Source organism: Carya illinoinensis, chromosome 1 (assembly GCF_018687715.1).
Source record: "Carya illinoinensis cultivar Pawnee chromosome 1, C.illinoinensisPawnee_v1, whole genome shotgun sequence".
Taxonomy (NCBI): domain Eukaryota; kingdom Viridiplantae; phylum Streptophyta; class Magnoliopsida; order Fagales; family Juglandaceae; genus Carya; species Carya illinoinensis.
Window position 1 is genome coordinate 46,489,502 of NC_056752.1, and position 15,730 is coordinate 46,505,231.

Consider the following 15,730-nt stretch of genomic DNA (forward strand, 5'->3'; position numbering starts at 1 on the left):
TGGATGCACCATTCGCCTATCTACGTTTTCCATCTATTACAGATCTGCTCATCTTTATACTTGATAATTTCTGGCAGGACTTATTGAACACGAAGGTCTTCATTATCATGTCAAGTATGCCTCTCTCTCTCTCTCTCTCTCTCTCTCTCTCTCTCTCTCTCTCTCTCTCTCTCACACACACACACACACACACACACACACACACACACACACACGAATTCTCCAAAAGTTATGCCCCACACTGGATCATGTAGAGCGTAGACATTGCATTTGCCTCCCAAATGTAGTAACAGACGGGCTATTTTAAACGAAGACCGGGAGGAAGAGAGTGGAAATAAAGAGTGAATAACCATAACATTCCTCAACCAATTGATGGGTCATAGTCAAATTGTCATTCTTTCCCAAGTATGTGTAAATATTCATCTTATAACCAACGTTTCAACCAAATATTGATTACCTATAAAGAACAATAAGAAGAATTGTGAATCAAAACTGAAACAATAAATTATTCTGGCGACTGTTTTTACACTTATATGAGTTGGTTCCTAAAACCAATAAATTAGATTGTTGATAATTTAGTGAACTCGCCACGCTTCCTGGGCATTAAAACACTGCTGCCACAGGCGAGCGATCTTGGTTGAAAGTTCCCGAGTGACAGAGCAATTAGTTCAGGATACTGCATATGATAAGAGAGTCATGGTGTTCAAGCTCAAGACTCCTTTACAGCAGGAATACTTGATGTGTTGGTTTGAATTCAAGAACCAATCAATCCCTTGCGGTGAGCATGATAAACAATCAGTAGAAACAGAAGAGTACAACTAATTCCTGTGGCAATGACCACCTGCCAACACAAACGAGGAAATCATCCAATATTTTTTTACAGAATTTTGTGCAGAAACCTACAGCCAAATTTACCAGCAGATATTGCAAGCATACCCATTTAAACATGAATCCATGGTTATCATTCCAAGTATACGGGATATTCATGCCAAATATTGCGGTCACCAAAGAAAAGATGGATACACAAACAGTTCCAGAACTTAGAAAGAGCTCCAACTGCAGCCATTAAGTAGGTAAAGCAATTGCAAATTTATAGAAACAATACAAGTATTCCAGGACTTAGCAATACCCCCAACAAAAAAACACATTGATATTAATTGATACAGAACATTAGGAAGATTGAATCACCTGAATCAGCTGATTTCGATGATTGTCAAGCTGCAGAATAACCAAGATTATATTCAGATCATATACAACTAAAACACAGCCCAATAGTCTGGAACAAAAAAACACTAAAGCTTTTTAGTTGACCTGAATGTTGATGTAATCTTCTGTATCATCAATGTATTCTCGCAGCTGCAGAAGCATAAAATCAGCAATTAAAAAAGTACGAATCTTCAAAAGATTTAGCTACATTTTGGAAACCTAACCTATTGCAGCAGATTTGAAGTTAACAAATAGAATCATGCATGAGGAAGAAATAAGCAACACAGATCACAAGAGGTGTCCATGTTAGCTCGACTGATCATGACGCCCGCCTTTCCATAAAGGGCTATTCTGTTCTGGTTTTTGCAGACATTGTACAGGGTACGCAGATGACATTTGACACCATAATATCGGTTAATGCTAAAAAGAAACCAGTGTATTGCCTTACAAAACAATAAATACTTATTTAAAATGATACAAAATAATACAAACACTGAAAATGTTCAAGAAACCCAGGATCAAAATCTTCATAATAAGCAAGCAATTCAGAGGTCCATTAAGTAGGGATTCAATTTTCTAAAGCAAATTTATTACCTCCATTGCCATAATTTTCATATACTTTTCCAGAAAGTTGCAGCAAATGCCTTATCTTCACTTCTTCTTTTTAAATAAATCTTTATATCCATAAATGTAAAGACATAAATACATGAATAAAAACACAGAAAACAACACACACACACACACACAGAGCGATATACAGTGCATATGTCTGAACGTGAGCAGTAAACATGTGTTAATTATATGAACCAATATCATGCCATCTCAAGAATGGTAGTTTCCTTGTGGTAAGTTCGCATCAAATGCATCAAGATTGTGAACAAAAACAAAGAATTGAAAGGCATTGGACAGGAACTTTAACAGCAGATGGATTCCACAGGCTAGCTTATTTACTAATTCAGGAAGCTAATCAACTAAAGGGAAGCAATAGTGCAAATAAATAAATATGCATTTTTTATATGTAGTTTGCATTCGTTACCACTTTCTCCTGGCAACCTGCTACAGGAATTTTGAAGGATCATTCCTCTCACAATAAGAAGGGGTGGGAGGGTGAGATACAGTGTTGAAGACTCGCTGGATGTTTGGGAAACTTATCGATGCAGAAATTTGAATGACAAACTTATGTTCTTTTCACGGCAGCTTCCAGGTACACTATCTAAGTTTCTTTCCTACAACATTCCTTTTTTACTACAGTATATTTTTCATAAAGGCGAGTGCATTTAACCAAATAATGAAGTCTGACTGTGTGACTGCGAAAAGAGCCAGAACAAGTATTACAAACTAATTGTGTAAAGAGAAATGAAGAAAAGTGTGTGGGGGTGTGTGCGTGTGTGGGGTGGGTGTGTGTGTGTGTGTGTGTGTGTGTGTGTGTGAGAGAGAGAGAGAGAGAGAGAGAGAGAGAGAGAGCACTATTCAACCTTAAACCTAAGACAAACCCAAAACAAATTCTCCATCTATGCATGTATAGACCCACACCTTGATCCCGGTGGTTTTAACATCTTTAAAAGGAAAATATTACTGACAAAAGAGAGAATTTCAAATTCACATAATTCATGAGTGAAGCCTATTACTCGCCATTCAAAGATCCAAACACTGTTGACAGTGCTATGTTAGTTTAACTCAACTCCAAGTTGCTCAGCAAACTTAATTATCAAAAAAATAAGTTGGTCAGCAAATTAACACCAGAAGACCTAGTTCCAGTGACAAAAACCCTTCTCATCTCTACACTAGTCCAATTAAAAATTACTCCTTGCCAGTCACCAATGGTAGCATCTTCCCTTCATGATTTTTTACAATTATTACGTCTCAAATTTGCCTTTACATTGTAAAGTGCATTCTACATATTGCTCATAAAGAACCCACAATCAACAAACAAACAGAGAAAGAAAAATCAACTTTATCACGTACAGTGGTTAATCTGTTGAATGTGCCATCAATTTGCATGAAGTAAGCCTGCAAAACATATTCTTTCCCGGTTGAGCCTTCAATTCAGATAAAACATGACATATAAGAGTTAAGTCAGCATTACAACCTCCAGTAACATTTCAAGCTCCTCAACATCGTTCTCATCTACAAAAAGTGTAGCCACACTTGCTCTACTTGCTCTGGATATCTTTGAGCCTATGGTAGGAGAGGCAGAAAACCAATTGGCAGCGCCAGAGCCACTAACTGGTGAAGATGCACCAGCCAACTTTCTTGACAAGTAAAGGTCAGCCATGTCATCATCATCATCAAGTAGTTGTTCAAGTTCATCTCTAACCTGGAATTAGTGATAAGCAGCGGATGACTCTCTGCCTAAGAAAGCAAAGGGAATGATACACATTTTCTTTCATGGCAACATTGTCAAGTTATGATCAAATTCACACAAAAAAATTCAGTGATAGTGGTCCATATAAACTTTCGATAAGATAAGTTCTATTGATTATCAAAAGGCATTATTTAAGCACATAAAGTATGCATCAGATACACCTAATGGGCGTGTTGTTGCTGATGGAAATAGAAAAAATGCAGAACCACAAGAAGCATTCTCAGCCAACTTCCACTGAGGTGGCATTACATACTTGAAAGCAACTAAAATGATATCTGTCAAGGTTTCACGATGTGTTTTTATCGCCAGCCCCAACTTATATGGCCAGTTACGAAAACAATCCAAAGCCATAGATGTGAAATATTAGGTACAGAATAAAAAAAATCCTGTTGTCTGTATATTGATCCAAAGCCATAGATATGAAATAAAAGTCACAAATTTCTTGGACGGGGTTCATAAATGGATCATTTACATGTCGAGTAAAAAACAATTGTGTTAGATTAAGTACAGATGCTTCTGCTATGAAATATTGTAGATGAGGATCTTCTCATATTTTCTGAAATAGATATAAATTTTCTAGAGAGAGAGAGAGAGAGAGAGATTGGATGGTCTGTTTCTCAAGCGCCAATATTTTCATATTTCTTGCCTTTATAATTGAAAAATACTGATTCAGATGCAAACCAATAACAAAGAGATATAAGTTGGCCTGGTTGTATTTGAATTAAAAAATCAAAGATCGAAATCCTCCATCACAGGTAAAGATGATATGATCCAAAAATGAATAATTTTCCGCTATTTACCTGAGTCTTTTTTGACAGATACAAACAACAGAAAAGAAACTGATAATGCTATACGTTGGACATAAAATTATTAAAATGGCATTGTATGCTAGAAAAAACACAATTTTTGTCAGTAACTACTGAGAATGAGAGAAGAAAAACCATGTTTCAATAACACATAATATATATATATATGTTAGGAGTATGCGAAAAGGAAATATTAGGATTGAATAGTTATTCAATTATTTTTCTCAAATAAAAGGTCAATAATCCATATTATACAATTTCTTAACTGGATAAAAATCATTAAAAGAATGGCTTTGATAATATAAATTTTCTTGTTAGGACATAGAATTACAATGTATCTCATATGACAAAAAAAAAAGTGCATACCTTTTGGACCCGAGCTGTCAACCTCGTCATTGCACTCTTCAATTTACGAACCCTGTCCAAGTTACGACTACTAATCTGTATAGAATGACAATTCAGAAAAAGAAGTTACAAGAAAGAAAGAAAACAAAACGAGGCTTTAGAGCATTATAAGTGTAGATAGTAAAAACAGGGATGAAGAATAAAAGCAGAAAAGGAGTTTCCCTTGTGATTAAGAGAAGTTAATTAAGCAAATAGACTTGAGCATATGGAGTATACAGAAGCAAAATAGAATCAAAGCCAAAATTAAGAAAAATATAGTTGGAACTTGGAAAATGATAATCTTACAACTCTTTTCCAACTTTAGTTTCAATTGAAGGTAGTTACGTAATATTAAACCTAGTTTTAAATGAAGTTACAATTACATTGAATGGTTGTAGAATGAGTTGTAAAATAGTTGGAGGTATATTATTATCCATATAACTCGTTTTTATCTGTAGAAGTTATGAAGAAAGAAGATACAGATGTAAATGGCCCAATGATATTACATTGTTCCCAAAGATTTTCGCACATTACATGCAACCCAACTACAAAAGGCAACCGGAACCATAACAGGACCACAAGACCGGGGAGAAGAGGGGTGGGGTGGGTAACTGCCAAAGAAGCAAGACAAGGACTATTTCAAGGAAAAGGAAACACGCAAGTTCACACCTTAGAGGTAAGATCGTCAAGTGCAGGATAAGCAGCACTCTCCAATTCCGTTGTACGTGCAGCAAGGAAACTACAAATAGCCTCCAAAGCTACCTCCAGGGCCCGGAATTCAAAAGGGGACTCTACATTGCATAAACTAGATCATTCAGATATTAAGAAATTTAGAAACAAATGCAGTCATAATACTGAGAATGCTTGTAAAATAAGCAGGATGAAAAATAAAACAATTTCCAGAGCATAAAGGGCAGTCCCAAGTTCCAACACTTCACTAATCAAATACTATTTTGAATTAAATTTTAAACCACTAATCAATATCATATACCATCTTCTACACTGGCTTCCATGTCATTTTGCCCCCCCGGGTACTCTTTTATGTTGACTTGACCTTGGCGAATGACATTGACAGGAGGCAAGCGCCTATGAAGTTCCTCAACAACAGGGATTACATTTTCATCGGTTGGATCCCGAAGCAGTACCTGTCCCACAATAAAAATAACAATTACAATATGCAAACGAAGCTCAAAGCCTCAAACTCAAAACTTAATTGAAACTTCCCTTAGTTTATTTCCACTTATCAAGTCATGCCATCGGCAATCAGCTCATCGAGCTTGAGTCAATGGTAGACGTGTTCCAGACAAACACCCAACCTTTTCGTCCTCGCTTAGACATAAATTAATGTATCACTGATTCACTACACACATACATCCTATTTTTTATTTTAAATGATTAATTGATCCCCAATAATACTATTACCAGCAAAGCTAAAGTAATTAAATTTAAGTATCAATTATTTCAAGTACACTGCAAAACACCTCTGACAATGAAACCGGCAAGTCTACGGGACCTGATCAACAAATTTACCGTGTTTACTGGAGAGAAAGAGAGAGAGAGAGAAACCTCTTCGGCAGTGATAATTGCCTTGATATGCTGAAAAACCAAAAGGCAAAAAGCAAAAAAAAAACCAAAAAACAAAAAACTCATCAGTCTCAAAGCGTTCAAAAAGCGTAGAACTCAAAAAATCAAAGACGATCAACCGATTCAACCCCACCACCCCCTCCCCCCAAAAGCAAAAGAGAGAGATGACCTCCAAGTTGAGAACGATGGCCTTTTCACGGCCAAGGATGGTAGAGGGGTAGGACAACAAGGGGTCAAGGATGCGGAGATCGCGGGCGTGGATGTGGACGCGGTGCATGATGGCGTACTTGTCCACATCCAGGACCTCCCCTTCCCCCGTGCAGTCCATCAGTATCCAGCTCCGAGCCACCGTCTGGGTCTTCTTCTTCGCCACCACCTCCACACCAGGGTCCACCTGTACCACCTCTCCGTCCCGAACCATATCTCTCTCTACCTCTTCCTCACTGTTTCTCTCTCTTTCTCACATCACCAATACTCTCACAAACCCTAACCACCACTTTTCTTGAACACCCAATTACCGGATGATATAACTATATTAATTAAGAAAAAAAAATGCGGGATTCGCTTGGAAAAGAGACTAAAGAGGGGTAAGAGTTTTATCGATTATTTGTTATGGATTGGTTGGAGGGGTTAGCGGAAATCAGTCTTTTGGAGGGTTAATGGTTATCAGATACAGATGGCAGACCGGGCGCGTTAAAACTTCTGCTGCTCGAGGACGTATCTCGATCTCAATGTGAGAAATTGCATAAATGTTGGGTTCAGCTTTTCTTTCCTTTTTTTTTTTTTAATGAACACCCGTTTACTACCCATGTATCTTTCTCGGGAAACCTTTTAGTTTTTGGATTCCATTTTAACCACTTTCAGCATGAATGACCGACCGGATGACAGAGGATCACTTCGGTCACTGGATGGCTGATGTCTATTACGTGAAGGGAAAGAGGTTTGGTCTGATGACGGGTTCTGTCAACTTGAGCCTCGGTTCCTTACAAAAAGGTGAGACCGACTGTGTGTGGGCAATAGAGTCCACTGCAGTTCTCGATGTTCGCCGGATCCATTATGGCGTGCGACATGTTGCTGTCGTAACGAGGCAAGGTTGGTTCCAACCCGGGGAAGACTGATCCGGGGAAGGACTTTGTTCGTGGGACTGATGAAGACCTACTTTGCTTTTGTCGATTTTTTTATAATATTTCCATGAGCTGATAAAGAGTCAGTTCAGTTGCCCTCAGTCTGGTTGAAAACCTTGAAAATTCGAAAATTCTTTCTTTAAACAAATTCAGAAGAGTGAAATTACTTAATAGTGAATCTTGGTGACCCACATTTATAAAAATGTATAAAAGGACAAAATAGCTTTTCATTCATTTCCATTTGTAATCTGTGTAGTGGTTGACAAACAAACAAATATATAGGATATAGATCAACAATACACAATTCCTTCCTCATTCTGTTTCTGTTAGAAATAATAGCATCACTCCTCATGTCCAGACACACACTCATTATACCATAAAATAATTATTTAGAAAATTGAACTGAGATCATTGATGCTTCACGACCGAATAAGAGAGATGTCTGCATGCAATTTGTTTAACTATATATGTTTGAGTACGTAATCATCACTCCTTTTTGACTTTATAATAACTATATATATATATATGTGTGCATATGTATGCCTTTGTTGTCTGAAGTCGCTATATGTCCACGGTAGTTAACAAGACCAACATGAGCGACAGCTCTTTGGACGAGAGCTTAGAGCATCCCATCCGGATTTCTATAAAATTTCTTATAATTTAATTTAAAATTATATATTTTTAAATTTATTTTTAAATTTTATTTATCACTTAAAAATTTCTTATATCTCATTCTTTATCTTTATCTCTATCTCTATTCTATTAAATAATATTTTTTTATTATTATTTTTTTCTTACTTCCATTTACAATCTTAACTATTAACTTTTTTTGTCTTATTACTTTATTTTCAAATATAACTTTCTACTAAATATTTATACGATTTTTACTATCCAATACAATATTATTTTTCAAATCGAAATTCGTATTATAAAAATAATAATTTTTTTTAATATGTGCATTTTCTAACGTGATGGCCAATCTTTTTACATTTAGTACTCTTTATCAGTTTCTCTAATGGTAATACCTAGCCACGTATTGATGATAAAAAATTTTATCATTTTTGTAACGATAATATGTTATATCCTTTTGCCAACAGTAACATTTTTTGTCTTTTTTTTAACGGTAATTTTTTTTATCTTCTCTCAAACGGTAACATTTTTTATCTTATATGTAACGGTAACTTTTTCCTCTATAAATACACATATTGCTAGCATTTACATTCTCACAAACTCAAGTCTCATTTGATCAATAGAACTGAAATTCAACAATCTCCTCTGATCTCCCACTCCCTTCATCAAATGGCTCGTACATTCTTTCATAAATTGCTCACATACATATCTTCTAAAGATAATAGCGATATTGTTCTTAATGATGAGATCGATGGACAGTTATTGAGGCATCATGGCAATCACCAACGTCGTAAGTTTATTCGGCGTGATCATATTCAAGGGCACGAGCGCCTATTTCGCGATTATTTCGCAGAAAATTCAGTACATCCTTCAAATTTATTTCGAATGAGATTTCGGATGAACCGTCCCCTATTTTTTCGTATTCTAAATGAGGTAGAGTTTTACGAGCCGTACTTCATCCAGAAAAAAGATAATGCGGGAAGACTCGGTTTATCATCTATGTAAAAGATAACCGCAGCACTTAAAATGCTGGCGTATGGGGTTACATGAGATTTTATGGATGAATACATACATATTAGTGAAAGCAGTACAATTGAGAGCCTCAAAAAGTTCTCTGAGACAATAGTAAGTATTTTTTCATATGAATATCTGCAGTCTTCAAATTCCAATGATATTACTCGATTGCTTGCTGTTGCTGAACAACGGGTATTCCCAGGAATGCTGGGAAGCATTAACTACATGCATTGGAAGTGAAAAAATTGTCCCGCAACCTGAAAAGTTATGTACTCCGACCACATCTGTGAACCAACTATTATGTACTCTGGCTAGCCTGTACAAGAAAAAATTATACTCATAGCTCACCCATTAGAAAAATTGTGTAGGTATTTACATATAAAAATTGTGTAAGTATGGTATGTATACGTGTGTAAGCATTCAATGTTTCCTCATTCACTAGTTATGGATGATTTATGTATGCACATGTAATTATGTGAGTGCACATGTATACATGTTTGCAGTAAGCGTATAAATAGATAGCAAATTTGGAAAGCTTTGCTTTTTGAACCGTAGGTAGAGAGAAAAGAATTTCAATCAAAATGTCCGGAATTGGTTCCAAGCATCCCCACAGCAACCAAAATTACGTTTGGTAGTCAGGAAAATTAAAACATAAATCTTAGCAAAAACCCAAACTCAAAAAAAAAAAAAAAAAAAAAAAAAAAAAAAAAAAAAAAACTTTGATTCAATTAGTTGACCCTGCTTCATCTTCTTTTCACTATCCAAAACCAATCGAGAAATTCAGTTTCATCTCCTATCAATTCCTCAAAAATCAAACAGACTGCATTTGTAATCAGCACAACAAAAAAGAATCAAATAAAAATGAAACTTAAACAAATAAAGAAACAAAAAAGAAATCGTTGTCCCCTTTCCACCATTTACTGAGCAACCAAAACAGAACAAATCAAAGAAAAGCTAAGAGATATCAAATTGAGGCATAAACAAGAAAAAAAAAAAACTAAAGGGAGGAGATAAAGAGAGGATGAAAAGTAGAAGACGAGAAAATAAAGCAAACTAACTGAAATTGAGATTTTCTAAGGATCTCACCCTAGATCGCAAAATGAAGTTCAAAAAATTAAAACACATACATATACAAGTATATAGAAGCACATGGATAGTTTGAAAAAGAGTACCAAACAATAATCGGCCGAACAGGGAGTAAAATGCATCAATTTTCAGTCCAATCTCAAGAGAAATTGGGAGGAAGAAAACGAGGGAAGAGAGAAATAGAGAAGGAGAGAGAGAGAGAGAGATGGAAAGAAAAATAGGCAAACATCAGATAAGAGAGAAAAATGTTCAAAGTCAAAGAACTGAAAATCACTTACAGGTAAGGAGAGGTTTACCGCTGGTGCTGCGTTGCAAGGAAGGGGAGAGAAGAAGACGTGGGATGAAGAGGATAATCGTTAGGACGAGAGAGCGATGCAGATGTACACTCATTCCCCAAATATAGAAAACTTATGTAGCACCCGTAAATTTCATTTCCATTTTAAGGATTGGGATGGAGTGAGGGTTTTCATGAAAACCCTAAAAGTTTCTCCAAATGATAATGATAAGTAATGGATGCAAAACGGGATGCTAGTGCTCTTATACATGCTGCTACTTCTCGATTGTTTTGTATGTATATTTATATATACACATATGGGGAGCGGGGTTACCAACTCCATTCCTCAATTTTGAAGGCTAAAGTTATGCCAACCAAGCCCCAACCCTACGGCGCTACTTCTTGACTGTTGGGTCTTCCTTTGCTTCAGTGAACTTTTCTCTATGTGGGAATATCAATTGTTTTTCATGATCGATAATGTGTAAAGGATCAATGGTAGCTTAATTTTCTTGATAGTGTGATCAGATCGATTCATTCATTACAAGAAAAGCGGGCAATTGCGATCAATTAATATCAACGAAAAGACTATTAGCAATTAAAATTGGTTCCTAATAATCTTTTCGTTACTATTAATTAGTTGCAATTGCCCGTTCTTCTTGTAGTGATTCTAAGGAATCATGTAACAAAGTTTAGTTGCACTCTGCACACGCAATGAATGGGCTAAAGCATTAGACCGTATTTCAAATTCTAGTAATTAGATGGGCTGGACTTCTCAAGCCCAAGTTCCCAAAACGTGTGAGAGCCTGTTGTGGATTTCTGGGTGCTACTGCTATTCACCCTCCTCCCTCGCATTATTAATATTGTTTTGGAGCACAACCAGAGCTGAAGACATGGACTCAGTCACTCAGGGTCCCAAGTCTCATTTCATGAGCTCAACTCTCTTGTTGGCCCACCGATCATCGATATGGTAGTCCATGCATTCAATAGTTGATGGAGGCACCAGCCTCCCATAACTAAAAATATATATATATATATATATATATATATATGAACCGTTATTTATAACAAATATTACTATTTTTTATCAAAATGAATATATTATCATCGCATAGCCATTATTGTCATAAATAACTCATTATAAATAATCCCTTATTTTTTACAATGAATGGATATAGATTTCATAATATCTCGATTAAAATTTTACGGTTAAGAATAGTTATAGACAAGTACATTAAATGTGTTCTTATAGCCGCTCAAGTAAATTTCTCACTCAAATTCAATAAAAATTATAAAACTGAATTTATACATCCATCTCTTACTCTAAATTAATATGAATTCTGGAGAATCTAAATCTCACTAATATAATATCACATATCACCTAGGTCTAGTGATTCAGCCCATAATTAACATTTCGTGGGAATTAGAGAATTGCTTCTTATGGTCTCGATCCAAAGAATCAAGGCTTGATCGGTTTTTGTTGTTTTGAGGGGTAATGGTTGATTCCATTGATAAATTTCTCAACTCCTCGTGGGTTCTTCATTTTTCTATCGAGTTTTGTTACGTACAAACAAATTTGCGTACTAATCTATATATTAATAATGATTCTTTCATATTCAAAATTTAAATTAACACTATTTTCGATAAAATCTACTTTTTAACTAATTACATTATATTAATATATATATTAGTGCACAATTATACTTATAATTAGATTTTTTTCTTTTCTATTTTCTCATATTTTTTCGATCCTTCTTTTTCATTCTCTCACACGTTCTCTCTCTCTTCGCCATGGATTTCTGCTAGAAAGCACTTCGTCTTTTCCTTCCCTGGCTAGCTAGCTATTCATCGAGTGTACGTAGCTTTATTTTTGACATGCAGGTGGCCCTTTTAGAGCATTGACATTGGTTTGGCCAAATTTATCTTCAAATTTGGCCAATATCAACAATTTTTTACATTTGCCTACTACATCAAAATTCAATCACCACATTGGATTAGCTATTTATTTTCTATATAATAAGAAAATATTATTAAATTAATAAATTTTTTATTTAAACACGGAAGTAAAAGCTTCGCCCTTCAAAATCTCGGATCCAGGTCCAAATGAAAATGTTTTTGCTGAAACAAAAAAGATCATAGAGCAAAACAATTTCGTCAACCAGACCCTCCATACAATAGGTCAACAACTTGACCGTATCGAGGAAAAAGTTGAAAAACCTGTTTTCGAAAAACCTGCCTCAAAGAATTCAAAAATAATTGAAAAACCTTTGATCGTCCTGCCACCGGATAGGTCAAAAATCCATTTTGGAGTGACCAATACCATGGCTAAACTTGATCAAATGCTTGCTGAGATAAAGCAAGAAAAACCTTCCTGTTCTGTCATAGACAGAAACGGCCCAGGGGTTGATTTTGATGATTCTTTTTCTGTACACACTTGGAATGATTCTGATAATGATGCTTCTTTGTCTGATAATTCCTTAGTTCAGAAAATTGATTTACTTGAAAAAAAGTTTCAGGGTCTTCAAGTTGAAAACCCGAGCTTGCCAGGATATATTCGAGAGACATTAAATCAATAGGTCTCACGAAAAACTGGTATTCTAGACCCACACCTCCTGATTTACAGTACGAAGAGAGAGGTTCACACTCTCAGTTCTCCGTATCTGCTGACCAAATGTATGAATGGAATATTGATGGATTTTCTGAGCAAGAAATCCTCAATACTCTGAATCGTATGTCCATGGTTGCTATTGCTTATTATAACAACAAACTCAGCCAGACTGAGATTGTTGATATCCTGACCAGCGGATTTTCAGGGATGCTTCGTGCTTGGTGGGATAAACATCTCACTGCCGAAGATAGGGAAACCATTCGTGTTGCTATCAAAAGAGACACAGATGGTTTACCCATCCTGCCACCGGAAGAAGACCGAAGGGAAGGAACCCATGGGTCTCCTGATGGTGTCAATACCCTGATTTTTACCATAGTTAAACATTTTGTTGGAACCCCTTCCAACATCACAAATAGAGTTTCTGATTATTTGAATAACTTACAATGCAATAAAATGTCTGATTATCGTTGGTATAAAGATGTTTTTATGTCTCGTGTTATGCTTAGAGATGATTCCCAAAAACCTTACTGGAAAGAGAAGTTCATAGATGGATTGCCTCGTTTATTCGCCATTAAGGTAAAGGACTCACTTACTGATATCACGGGTTATCTGAATTATGATAATTACACTTATGGTGACATTGTAAGTGTTATTCAGAAACTTGGTATTGGTATGTGCAATGATCAAAGGATGATTGCTCAACAAATGAAAGATAGAAAGAAAGCCAAATACGAGATGGGAAACTTTTGCGAACAATTTGGCCTTCCTCCTATTGCTCCATCTGTACAGCGCAGAAAAAGTTCCAAAAAGTTTGAAAAACCTCGCAGGAACTACAACAGATCCTGTGAGGAGTTTTATAAAAAACCTGTTTCAAAATCGGTTTCAAAAAAGAAACCATTTCATAAAAAGGTTTCGAAAACCCCTGCAAAGGGAACATGTTTTAATTGTGGCCAACCTGGACACTATGCGAATAAGTGTACAAAGAAGCCACAAGGTTTTAAGAAAAAGCTTAATGAGTTAAATATCAATTCCGTTGATCAAGAAGATCTGTTTCGTCTACTCGAACATGGATCTCCTACATCCTCGGATGATGATGAACTTAGTTCAAGTGGATCTGATTACCACTCGGACTCTGATCATATTAACTCACCAAATATCAAATTTGGATGCAATGATTCTTGTTGTGCTTCTAAAGTCAAAACAATCAATGTTTTAGATGGAGGAAGAGAACAAGGACCTGTTTTGAGTAAAGAGCAGGAACATGAAAACATGCTCCTCTCGATTATCTCACAGATTCAAGACCCTGAGCTTAAAGAGAAATATCTCAAAAAGCTTAAGGAGACAATGACTCGAAAGGAGCCATCGACTTCCAAGGGCAAGATTTCTTTTGAAGAAACTTTGGGACGTTTTCAAAAACAAAAACCTAAAGATATTTCATTAAATGATTTACAGCATGAAGTATCTCTTGTAAAAAAGGAGATTACTGAACTCAGAGAAGAGATCAAAAATCTCAAATCTGAGAATGCATCTTTTAAACAAGATTTAGCATGTTTAAAGTTGGATAAAGAATTTGATCATGACAGTCCTTCTGGTGAAGAATCAAACCAGTCAGACCATGCTGAACCCTCTAGTCCAACTAAGGAATTTTGTTTGATCCACCGTTCTGTTCCACAGAAATGGTTTTGTTTAGTAGAAATTATTGTTAATCATGAATATAGATTCTCTGTTGTTGCCTTAATCGATTCAGGAGCGGATCTTAATTGTATCCGAGAAGGCTTAGTTCCTACCTCCTATTTCGAAAAGTCCAAAGAGAATTTATTCTCGGCAAACGGATCTAAGATGAAGATTCGTTATGAGTTGAACACAGCTCATGTCTGCCAGGACAATGTTTGTTTTAAGATTCCTTCTGTGCTTGTTAAGAATTTGATTCATGATGTTATTCTTGGCATGCCTTTTCTTAATATGATTTATCCATTTCTTTCTCAAGCTGATGGAATCACTACTGACCCCTTTGGACAGAAAGTTAAGTTTAAATTTGCTTCTAAGTTTGAACGTGATACTGCTAGAAGATCTGTGTTTTTGCTTTCTGCAAAAAGAAAACATTTAGATTTTCTTAAACAAGAAATCAAATTCAAACGTGTTTCTGATAACTTGCATGACCCCCTGCTTAGATCTAAAATCGAAGATTTTCAAAAAACTTTGATTTCTGAGATCTGCTCGGAGATTCCTAATGCTTTCTGGCATAGGAAAAAACATGTTGTTTCTTTACCTTATGTTAAAGATTTCTCTGAAAACTTAATTCCAACCAAAGCAAGACCTATTCAAATGAATAGAGAAACTTTGGAGTTTTGTAAAAATGAAATCCAGGATCTTCTTGCTAAGAATATCATCAGGCATAGTAAGTCACCCTGGTCTTGTGCAGCTTTTTATGTTCAGAAAAATGCTGAGATTGAGCGAGGTACACCCCGTTTAGTCATTAATTACAAACCCTTGAACAAGGTGTTAGAATGGATTCGGTATCCTATCCCTAACAAGAATGACTTGGTTCATAGGATAAGTGATGCAGTTATTTTTTCCAAGTTTGACCTTAAGTCCGGATTTTGGCAGATCCAAATTAGGGAGTCAGACAGGTACAAGACTGCTTTCACTACT

At 35.8% G+C, this 15,730-nt stretch overlaps 1 protein-coding gene across 5 annotated transcripts; it reads right to left on the reverse strand.

The window, feature by feature from the left end:
- Positions 1 to 335: 335 nt before the first annotated feature.
- LOC122277731 (magnesium transporter MRS2-I-like) lies at positions 336 to 7,576 on the reverse strand. Of its 5 annotated transcripts, none has more exons than XM_043087847.1 (11): positions 6,515 to 7,574; positions 6,292 to 6,357; positions 5,753 to 5,906; positions 5,431 to 5,552; positions 4,744 to 4,818; positions 3,296 to 3,523; positions 3,172 to 3,216; positions 1,312 to 1,356; positions 1,189 to 1,218; positions 937 to 1,056; positions 336 to 841 (listed from the first exon to the last, which is right to left on the reverse strand). In XM_043087847.1, the coding sequence occupies exons 1-11, from the start codon at positions 6,764 to 6,766 to the stop codon at positions 755 to 757; spliced, it is 1,224 nt and encodes a 407-aa protein (XP_042943781.1). In that variant the 5' UTR covers positions 6,767 to 7,574; the 3' UTR covers positions 336 to 754. The 5 variants fall into 5 exon arrangements, with proteins under 5 accessions (XP_042943781.1, XP_042943787.1, XP_042943797.1 ...); XM_043087853.1 differs by having other exon boundaries at positions 6,328 to 6,357; positions 6,515 to 7,573; XM_043087863.1 differs by lacking the exon at positions 937 to 1,056 and having other exon boundaries at positions 6,515 to 7,576.
- Between the last annotated feature and the right edge of the window lie 8,154 nt (positions 7,577 to 15,730).